Source organism: Arachis hypogaea, chromosome 11 (assembly GCF_003086295.3).
Source record: "Arachis hypogaea cultivar Tifrunner chromosome 11, arahy.Tifrunner.gnm2.J5K5, whole genome shotgun sequence".
NCBI lineage: Eukaryota > Viridiplantae > Streptophyta > Magnoliopsida > Fabales > Fabaceae > Arachis > Arachis hypogaea.
The window spans coordinates 149,148,630-149,159,759 of NC_092046.1; the positions used below are offsets into that span (position 1 = coordinate 149,148,630).

The 11,130-nt window shown below is 33.6% G+C and overlaps 3 protein-coding genes across 3 annotated transcripts; 2 read left to right on the forward strand and 1 right to left on the reverse strand.

Annotated features, from left to right (window-relative positions):
- Positions 1–4,663: 4,663 nt before the first annotated feature.
- Positions 4,664–5,329, forward strand: LOC112722167 (stress-response A/B barrel domain-containing protein UP3). Its single transcript, XM_025773136.1, has one exon. The coding sequence runs from the start codon at positions 4,664–4,666 to the stop codon at positions 5,327–5,329; it is 666 nt and encodes a 221-aa protein (XP_025628921.1).
- A 250-nt stretch (positions 5,330–5,579) lies between these two features.
- On the forward strand, positions 5,580–6,557 carry LOC112723687 (stress-response A/B barrel domain-containing protein UP3). The gene has a single exon (XM_072208009.1). The coding sequence runs from the start codon at positions 5,611–5,613 to the stop codon at positions 6,412–6,414; it is 804 nt and encodes a 267-aa protein (XP_072064110.1). The 5' UTR covers positions 5,580–5,610; the 3' UTR covers positions 6,415–6,557.
- LOC112723686 (transcription factor TT2) lies at positions 5,596–8,443 on the reverse strand. Its single transcript, XM_025775133.3, has 3 exons — positions 8,273–8,443; positions 8,040–8,169; positions 5,596–7,802 (listed from the first exon to the last, which is right to left on the reverse strand). The coding sequence occupies exons 1-3, from the start codon at positions 8,406–8,408 to the stop codon at positions 7,106–7,108; spliced, it is 963 nt and encodes a 320-aa protein (XP_025630918.1). The 5' UTR covers positions 8,409–8,443; the 3' UTR covers positions 5,596–7,105.
- Between the last annotated feature and the right edge of the window lie 2,687 nt (positions 8,444–11,130).

Below are 11,130 nucleotides of genomic sequence, written 5' to 3' on the forward strand. Positions count from 1 at the left end.
TGAAGTTTATTTTCGTGTTGTTTTCTATAAAATTTTTTGTTCATTTTGCTTGAGCTGCTAATTTGCTCTTAAATATACTAGCAACTCCGTTTTATTTATTAACTTAATTAATTTGTTTCCTTCAATTCTTTTGACAAATATCCTAGAGTATACTTATTAAAATTGTAAAAGTATAGGATAGATTTATACGAAAACCTAACTTTTATGTGTGTAATAGTTTATATTTCATAAAAAAAAATTCACTTTTGTATTTTTAAACCTAATTTTTAATTCTTAAAAAATATTTATTTTTATACTGAATACACTATTCCAATCTGAATTATATGCTTTGAATTAGATTAATTTTTCTTTCAAACCAATTTAAAATGTGCCATAATTATACCCGTACTTTTCAAAGTACTACGCTAAGTAGTTTAAATCTGTATATGTTATATTTATAGTTGTAAGTATTATCACATAAATATATAGTGATTCTACAATTTAATATTATTTGTATTTTATATATTTGATAAGAAATTATGTTTCATATCTGACTATTTTTAATTTATATCACAAACTAAAATATTTATTTACATAGCAACATCCACTTATATATATTTGTTAATAATCAACGAGTGATCAGTTACTACATTCAGTGATGAGACTCTATTTATAAAAAAACAAAAATTAAACTAAATACCAAATTTTAAGAATTTAGTAAAAATATGTCAAATTTTAATCTCTATAATTCCTTCCTGAAAAATTTAAATTGCAAAATAAAACATGAAAATAGAACAAAACACCAAACCTAACTAAAATTATTACAGACACAAAGTTTCCTAGGAAATTAAAATACAAAGATAAGTAGAAAAAAATGTGTGAATCAAACTTTACACCTCATCAATATTTGCTCTTAACAATAATTACACGGAGGAGTTTAGTTAAACATATTTGTTAAAAGTATTAAATATTTAAAAATTTATCGAGCACTGAAAAATTTAAAAATTTTAAAAAATTATAAAAAAAATTAAATAGGTAATCTCAAGAAGTACTCATCATGTTTGTTGGTAAAACTGGATTTTTAAAAGTTCTGGTACAAGAATTTGTCCTTATTCTCAAGTCCTTTCCTAGCTCTGAAGCATCACTCCTTGATATTTTCCTTTTTTCTTATTGCCACGTGGCTCATTCCTGATGTCAAGTTTTCTATGATGATGCGATCCCGTTTCGCCAGCTAACAGCGAGTTTCGTCATTTTCAGCTCAATTAGTAAGAGACTAAAAGTTTCTTAACAACTAACTTGAATTGATCAAATAATCAATTTATTTGTAAGTTTAAGTATGTATTAAAAATTCAAATTTTATTTTTTATATATAATAATTCAATTTCACATGCTATCGCAACAAACTCTTTATTAGGGGTGTTAAAATTTAAATTAATTCAATTCTATTCAAATCAAAAATCGATTAAAATTGTATTAATTTGGATTTAATTAGATTATATTTTTTGCAAATCATTGGATTGGATTGAATTTTAGATCTACTTTTTATAACCTATTCAATCCAATCTAAATCGCACAATGTGCTATAATATTATTATTTTATTATTATATTTACAATTATACTTATAACATATTCAATTTGTTATACATTTTTGTATTATTCATGTATTATTATTTAATAAATATTTTATGTTAAAAATGTTATTTATTTATTTATTTTAACTAACCTATAATTTTATTTCTATTGTTATGTTATCATTAGTTTTTTAAGATATTGTTAAGACTTGTTATGTCATTGTTGATTATTTAAAATTTGATGTTGAGACTTGTTTAGGGGTGGCAAGCGGGGAAGCCCGCCCCGTCCCGCCCCGCCCCGCCAGAAGCCCGCCCCGCCCCGCCTAGTGAGGCGGTCCCAGAATCCTAACCCGCCCCGCCTAACGGCGGGCTGGCGGGCCGGCGGGCTAAGCCCGCCAAATATCCTCTTTTTTTTTTTACTTTTAACTATTAAATAATATATATAAAGATATAAAAAAATCTCTTTTGTTTTTTACTTTTAACTATTATAATTTCTAAAAGTATAAACAAATTATAATTTTTGTATTCACAAACATTAAAGTCTTTGTAATTATAAATATTGTTTCCAAAGCAAAATAAACATAATCCAAAACATAATTAACAATATTGTCTCTAAAACAAAACAAACATAATCTAAAACACCCAATTTTCATCTTCATTCTCTTGTAAGTTGGGTTGGGGAAGTTGGGTTTTGGTAAAAAAAATTATAAAAATACCCCTTGCTAAAAAAAGACTAAGCCCGGCGGGGAAGCCCGCCCCGCCCCGCCAAAGCCCGCCAAAACCAGCGGTTTAAGCGATGCGGGTTAAGCGGGCTTTTGCTATTTGGCGGTCCCAATTTTCCAGCCCGGCCCGCCTTTTTTGGCGGGTTACGCGGGCCGGCCCGGCGGGTTTAGGCCCGTTTGCCACCCCTAGACTTGTTATTTGTATTTAATTTTTTTATTTAAAAAATCGCAAATCCAAACCGTTTGTAATCGGATCGGATCGGATTTCCAAAAAATTTCATTCTCGATATTTTCTGCATATCTACAATACTATAATATATTTTAAATATCAATATTGAATTATAATACTATTTTTATCATCATATAAAAAACAATTTATGTAAATATCACCTAAAAACTTGAAAATAATTTGTTTATTAAAAAATTAGGAAATTTAAATATAATAAAATAATTGAATGATATTTTCTTTAGCTGTGGAAACATTATTTGATTAGGCAATGAAGAAAGAAGAATGTTGAAGAAAGTGGGGTCCATGAATGAAGTGTGTGACGCTCACGGCGACGACACCAATGGGAGTTCGAGATTGAGTGAGTGGATACGCTTCCCCACACGGATGCCACCCTCTGCTGTTCTTCACACTCTCCGCTACTTTGGCTTCACAAAAGAGGGTGAGACCCTCTCTTCCCCTTTCAGTGGCACTGTTAGCAAACAGTGTCATAAGTAACTCATAAGTACGACTGCAATATTCATTTCAACATTACTTTGACATGTTATAATCACCAATCAATCATGATATGTTGATCAACCTTCGATGCTTGATGTAAGGTTTCAGCTAACCTAACTTATTATAACAAGAAGTTGAAAACGCCAATGTTTTTCCAAGAGATCATGATATTAATCTTTGAACCAAATAAATTATAACAACCACTTAATTTGATAAATAAAATAAAATGAGCACCACTTAATACTATTTAAAAATTTAAGAAATTATCCAAAGAAAATACCTATGCTCTAAGCCTAGTAGTGTAGCATTTTCCGACAGCAGGTGCTTTGTTTTTTGCAATTTGCACCTAATCAATGAAGGCTTCTTTTGCTTTCACGATTTGCTATGGCTGTATGCTGCTGCGGCACAAGAAAACAATGAAAAAGAAAGGGTATCAAAGGACGTAACCGTGCATCATATGCTGACATATATTGTAATTTTAACTAATTTAAAAGTCTCAGTGATAACAATGATTATCTGAAATCACCAGAATTGGTTATCTCAGTTAGAGACACGTCCACATTTCAACACAAATGCTTCAGTAGTTTAGGGCCAGTGGGCATGAGGGATCCCTCCAAAGAAAAAGAAATATTACCTCAGTTTCACAATAATTTAATACATCAATTTCAAATGTAACTAAAAAGGGGGGATTTGACATAAGAACTATGTTTTGTCTAATCATGTGCTGAGATTGTATATCATAAGCTTAATTTTATTTTATTTTGTCAGATAGCTTAATTTTACGATAAATGCTAAAAGTATAATGTTGAGTTACTAAACTAAAGAAATCAAACTAAAAAAACTGAGTTAATAATTTTGATTTTGATGGTAAAAAATAATAAATTCTCATGACTATCTAATATTTTTCTAATCTTATTTGTAAACGAAATTTTGTTTTGGACTAGTTGAATAATGGCATTTTAAGTGTATTTTTGGTCAAAAGTATGGGCAGCCCAACCCACACAAAAAGCACAAACAACAAAAGATATAAGACCAAAACTACCTACTGAAATAACAATTACTGACCATCGGATGGCATTTTAAGTTCAACTTTGTTAACCATAGTTTTGTTGGGCCGCATAATTGTTTGTGAGCTAATATGAACGCGTTTTTTCTTTCCAAAATTCATCTTTTAGCTTTGAGGACTTAGATAGTCCAAAATCCACTTCTTGTAGTCAAGGCCCAACTTAACCGAAATCATTTACAAAAGATGCCCGAAATAGAAGTAAAGCAATTTTGTGGCCGAGGCATGTGGTTCAATGGCAAAAGTATTTGCCTCAATCCAAAGCCACAAGAGTTCGAATCTTAGCAGGTGGCTAGGTTAGTGTGTGTGAGTGGGTGTGTGAGTCGACAAAAAAAAAAGAGAAGTAAAGCAATTTTGTGTTACTTATTATATTATATAAAAAAAGGGGGGAAAATTCTTAGTTTATTGTTAAAGTCTAAGCAGCACCTTTATCGAAATTTTAGTAACATGTATAAATTATAATATAATGTAAATTATTATTATTATAACCCACAATCACAAATATTAGTTGAGACCACAAAATATGAGGAAGTGAAGAAAACGTAGACGTTTATAGTGATAAGGATTCAGGATCAACCAATCTCACAGGCTGATACAGCAACGATGTCAAACAATATAATCGAGCATGTGGTGTTGTTCAAGGTGAAGGACGATGTTGCCCCTTCGGAGGTGGACGCCATGGTCAACCGAATCAACTCCCTGAACTCCCTCGATCAGACCCTTCACCTCACCATGGCCCCACTCCTAAGCTTCCGATCCACACAAGCTTCCTTGAACTTCACTCACATCCTCCACGCCCGCTACAACTCCAAGCACGACCTTGAGGAATACACGGTGCACCCCAGCCACGTGGCAGTCGTCAAGGTCAACGCTCCCTTGTGCCAAGACATCATGGCTCTTGATTGGGTCGCCAATGAAAACCTCCGGGGTGAATCGGTAATTCTGGCACCGGGATCGGCCGTTCAGGTCACGTTCTTCAAGTTGAAGGAGGGTTTGGAAGATCGTGTTGATGAGATTCTGAGGGCAGTAATGGAAATTCAAGAGGAGCTGAAAACCAAAGGCGCTGTTCAGGTGACTTGCGGGGACAATTTTTCTCCTGGCAGAGCCAAAGGATTCTCCATGGCTTTGCTTGTGGTTTTTCCTGGCTTGAAGGAATTGGAGGCTTCGGATTCTCATGTAGATATACACAAGAATCATAAGATTAAGGACTATCTTGAGTGCGTTATGGTCGTTGATTTTGTGGTACCTTCACTCACAGCTTCTAATTAGTGTATTGGTGCTTTGCTGTAATAATATTTTAATATTAAATGGTATAGTATTTGCTTACTTAATGAATAAACTTGGACAAGGTTTCAGTCTAATTAGGAAGTAGTAATTGCCTTCTTAGCCTCTGCAACTAGAGCTGTTTTATGAGCATGGGCTGGGGCCCAATATATTACACCGGATTTACAGGGATTCCATGAGCCCATGAAATATTCCATGGGCCTAAGGTGTGGTCGGAAATAAAAAGGTGGAGAAATCACCCAGTTGCAATTACGCTAAGCTGTAAAATGCTGGGTGTCAGAACTCATCTGTCAGTGCCGGCTTTCTCATCCTCCAAACACCTTCTCCGTCAGCATCTAAAACCCCACTCCTACTCATCTGCATCAGCATCTAGACCCTCAATCAAGATGACGTCATCATCAACACCAACCCAGTCAGTGGTGGAGCACATCGTGCTCTTCAAGGTCAAAGATGACACTAAGCCTTCCAAGGTCTCTGCGATGGTCAACGGTCTCAGCTCCCTCCTCTCCCTCGACCAGGTACTCCATCTCACGGTGGGCCCCGTCCTCCGCAGCCGCTCCTCCACCCTAACCTTCACTCACATGCTCCACAGCCGCTACGCCACAAAGCAGGACCTCGACGCCTACTCCGCCCACCCTAGCCACGTCAGTGTCGTCAAGGGAAATGTCCTTCCCATTATCGATGACATCATGGCCGTCGATTGGGTCTCCCCTGCCCTCCCCGCCGACCACCTACTCACCCCGCCGGGATCGGCCATCCGCGTGAGCTTCCTGAAGCTTAAGGAGAACGCCGGCGATCACTCCAAGGACGAGATCTTGGGGGTTATCGGAGGGATGACGGAGAGATTCAAGCAGATCAGTCAGCTGAGTGTCGGTGAGAATTTCTCGCCGGCGAGGGCGAAGGGTTACTCGATTGCGTCCCTGGGGGTTTTTCCGGGGGTGGAGGAACTGGAGGCGGTGGTTTCAAATGAGGATGTGGTGAATGCTGAGAAGGATAAGGTTAGGGATCACATAGAGAGTGTGGTGGTGGTTGATTATGTTGTTCCACCTACTCAATCTGCTAGCCTTTGATTGAACATGCACTCCAACTGTTTGATCAATGTCCTTGAGTTTCTATGTGCTCATTTAATAAGGTATTATGCATGTATTTGGAGGAGTAACTATTTTTCCCAATTGTTCTGGCTGCAAATCATGATCATGCTTTTTCTGATCTACATCAAGTTTCTTTAATTTATATAGAAAGTAGTTTGCATGAAAACTAACACACATTTAGCAAACTTTAGAGTTCAAAATTGAATATTTAGAACAAAGTTGAGGGAGAAAATCTGCAAATCAGATTTGAGCAGGTTACGGGTGTTAAATATTTTAAAACAATTTTAAACTTAAGCTTAAGTTAGTGGTATAAATGTAGGTACTAGGTACAGGAGAAATTCTTAGTTGTATCTGCAGCAACAGCTTGATCTTTCATGTTATGGTATCTAATGCTTGGTGATATGTTGCTATCCCAACCATGTGATATATGTTGTACCATTTTCATTCAAATTGCAGATTCCCTAATTATCTCATCCTACCAAATATATATATAACATGATACTTGTGAATGAAACCTAAATATTTTTTGGAAGTACATTCAAAGAAAAACAATGTTTACAAATAGTGAGAGAAGGGTTTAAAAGAGAGAAAGGGTAGTAAATATATCACCTAATTTTTCTTGCTAAAAACATGGGAGTGTGAATAACAATTCTTCGCGGAGGCATTGCCGTTATTCTATCTCCTTGTCATTTGACTGGTGACAATGACGGTCGACGATTGAGTCATCATCATGATTAATGTGATCATCAGCATCATCGAAATAGCTATGTGTCCATTGATTGAGGATGTCATCGGAGAAGATGGTGGTGGGTTGGTCCGAATAAGGCGATAATAATACCTCATAACAGAGATCAGAGACATCAGAGTTGATGAGAAGATCATTTAAGCCGCCATCAGCATCGGTAAGATTACAATAATCGTCTATTAGCAAATCTGTCATTGAGAGTATTTCTTTGTCATCATCTTCACTGAAGAAGGGCAAAAACTCATCATTACTATTGTAGTTCTTTGAGAGTAGTTCTTTGTGGTTACTTGCTATTGATGAAACGATATTCTTATTGTTGTTGGCTTCAGAACCAGCAGCAGCAGCAGAAGCATCCAGAAGCAAAGGTATTGGTGTTGATTGTTGTGCATTGTTATTTATAAGTAATGGCTTTGAGCACTTTGTAGCCTTTGTTCGGATTACAGGTAAGTCAATCTTAAAAGGGGTTGGTTCTGTTTGAGGGTGTTTTGGATTCGAAGAAGAGGTGGTTGTTTCTTTGTTGTGATCCTTGTTATCTTTCATCCTCTTACTCAAGTTGGTGTTCCAATAGTTCTTGATCTCATTGTCTGTTCTCCCCGGAAGCCTCCCAGCTATTAGAGACCACCTATGAATGAAGTTATATATAATAGTGATTAATGGTGATGGGGAGAGAAATTAGAGTAATGCTACACATCCAAATCTTTTTATGAACTAAGTCCAACCAAATTAAATAATAAGTTATAAGTAATGCTAGTTATAACTGATTTTTGTTATGTTAGACCAACTTAGTTAGATTTGGTTAACAAAAAGACTTAGATGTGTAGTATTATTCGAGAAATTAATAAGCTAATAAGGTAGGTACCTATTTCCCAGGAGGTTGTGAAGTCTGATGATGAGTTCTTCTTCATCAGAGGATATATTGCCTCTTTTGATGTCTGGTCCTAGATAGTTCAACCATCGCAGTCTACAACTTTTGCCACATCTTTTTAAACCTGTTTGTGTCAACCAACATTCACATACATATATATATACCAAATTATAAAAAACATTGACAATAATAATGAAGTATGTACTATGCAGTAACTAATTAAGTACCTGCTTTTTGGGGGAGGTTTCTCCATCTTCCATGGCCATGGACCCTAATGTAGTCTATGAGGATTTTGTCTTCTTCAGCAGTCCAAGCACCTCTTTTCAAGTCCTCATCTTTTGAGCAACAAGGGCTTCTCCCCATCTTAGAAGCTTTGATGCACTTAATTACTATACTAATCTCTCTGCTGTGATTACTTTATTTAATTTGAGGACACTAGTGTTTGCCTCCATCAAATTACTTGTAAGCTACTATTAATTACTCCATTCACAAACTCTGGTCCCCTCTTCTTTATCATTTCAATTTGCAAAGCATTCAAGACATGGTCCTCACTATTTAATTAGCATCTATGTATAGACTAATAGGGGTGTACATGACCCAACCCGGCCCGAAGACTTTAAGGGCTAACTTAGTGTGATTTCATCGGGTCTAGGGCCGTGTAAGGGTCTCAAAATAGATCCGGTCATTATTTTGGGTCGGCTTCGGGCCATAGTTCGGGTCACCCGAACTCGGCCCGATCATCATACACAATTAATATTTTGTGTTATTAGTGATGGATAATGGCTATTCTTATGTGAAATTTAAATATTATAAACCTTAATATTTTGTGTTATTAGTCATTATAAGATTATAAGTTAATGTTTTATGTTTAAAATGTATAAGACTTTAGACTAATGCATAATATTGTGTTATTTGTATTGATTTAAATATTTGGTGTTATTAGACAATATTAGTATTGATTATGGTTATGCTATAAATTTAGAGAATGGTTAGTTCTTGTTATATTTTTTTAAGTGAATTTTACTATGTGAATTGTGAAATAATGGATGAAGATTAGGAGATTTTTACATGCTAAAGGCCCGGTTTTCACCCGGCCTGAAGGTGCATATGTTTCATCGGGTTTAGGATCGGATTAGGGTTTAAAAATTAGGTCCGGTCTATATTTCGGGTCGGGTCTGAATTAAGACAAACCCAGTGTGGCCCGACCATGTACACCCCTAATATAACATCACTCTACTACTACTTCGCCTCTAATCATTTTTACTATTATTTTCAATTCTTTTTTATAAATTCTTAATTTTGTAACTATACTGAATAAACATTAGTTGCATGTGTTGAGTAATTTTGTTTATTCATACAATTTTAAATATCATCAAAATATATTTTTTAATCCATAACTTTTCACGTGAAAATATTTTCATAAAAAAATTATAATTAAAAACTGTTAGATAATTTTAGATATTTAACTAAATTGTTTGTTATATTTTAACTATTATTTTTATCTATAAACTTTTTCATATGAGTATCTACCTTTTTTGTTTTGAACAAGCCGTTATTAAGATTTTATTTTTTTTAAAATGTAATGGTTTTCTTATTATTTTGAGATAAGTGTATTATCATTTGATTGAATCTTCAGTGGTATTGAGATTAAAAAAAAAAAATCTCGAGACTTTGTTGGTTACAAACTTATATATTAATACATAGACTAAGGTAATAATTATGCTCTTGAAGTTTTTGACTTCAAACTAATTAGTTTTTTTTTTTTTAAAATATCAATTTGATTTTTTACAATAGCATGGTGGATATGTTGTGCCATTCTATTAATTTATCACATAAAATTTAACGGTGATATTTATATGTAGTGTTAATTAATGTGACGTGTTTATTTATAAAAGATAATTACTTAGATAATAACTTTTTTGGAGTAAAATTTTATCTGTATTGATAGGATTCGTGATAAATCGAGAACAATTAATAAATATTATATAGAAATTCAAAAAATAATGAATGTTTTATTATCTAAAACTATATTTTCACACTAGTGTAGCAACAAAACACGAACCATATGTAAATAATAAAATACATGAACAACTCAATTTTGTTTCGTATTATCCATTAACGGAAGAAAATATATGATGTCCACACTATTATGAAGGACCTAATTGATATTTTTTTTTTTTAAGAACTAATTAATCTGAAGTCGATCGAAATCCTTGAGGATATAATTGTTACTTTACTCTAATATATATTTTTCGCAGCTGTGATAATATTCTAAAAGAACAATGCTGAATAGTTGCATAAAATTCAGTACACATGATACACAAATGGTAAATTAACTAATTAGGGTTGGTGAAAGAAGGAGCACTTTAGCTACTTCATTATTGGTATCTTATTTGAACAAACGAGTTTCGTACCAAAATCTTTAAGCTAAGCAAGTTAAAAATATTATGAAATGTCACTTCCTAGTATTTCTTAGAATTCATTCTCCCATAATTTTAATGGGTGAATTTTATAGTGTTTTTGTTGTGGTGTCTAAATTATTTAATTTATTTTTTAAAATAAAAAATAAATTATTTAAAATTTATTAAATATTATTTATTTACATTTTTTAGTAATTTAAGTACAACTTAATAGATACCATAACATTCATTATTTTAATTTTGCACTAAAAAACAAACTTCTCTCAAATGCAGTGTGTTATAGCAGTTGTCAGTTATCAATTTTATTATTACATCCCATCCGGTCTGATAGGTTGATATGAATGTGTCAATTCTGAAACATGATATGATATGCCAAATCCCACTAAACCCACCTCACATCAACTAGCTGATGCGATAGATATGCATACAAAGCAACTATGAGTTGCGTATTCCTAACTTAACAATGTCTTTCTTCATTAGTCATTATTCTTTTTAATTTGCTGCCTACACTTATAATATAAGAGCTTTATGTGCCTTGAACATGATTATTGTGATGATGTCCTGCTAAGTAGTAATTTAACAGAAATACTATAAACATTATTTTTGTATATACATCTCTTTTATATATTTTTTTTAAGTTTTGTATTAAAAATAATTAATAAAAA

Excerpts from the sequence above, each read along its gene's own strand:
- LOC112722167 (XM_025773136.1), top strand. The coding sequence starts at position 4,664 with ATGTCAAACAATATAATCGAGCATGTGGTGTTGTTCAAGGTGAAGGAC.
- LOC112723687 (XM_072208009.1), top strand. The coding sequence starts at position 5,611 with ATGCTGGGTGTCAGAACTCATCTGTCAGTGCCGGCTTTCTCATCCTCC.
- LOC112723686 (XM_025775133.3), bottom strand. The coding sequence starts at position 8,408 with ATGGGGAGAAGCCCTTGTTGCTCAAAAGATGAGGACTTGAAAAGAGGT. Across the intron at positions 8,170-8,272 it reads AAACCTCCCCCAAAAAGCAG|GTTTAAAAAGATGTGGCAAA; the intron begins GTACTTAATTAG and ends TGACACAAACAG. Across the intron at positions 7,803-8,039 it reads CACAACCTCCTGGGAAATAG|GTGGTCTCTAATAGCTGGGA; the intron begins GTACCTACCTTA and ends CTTCATTCATAG.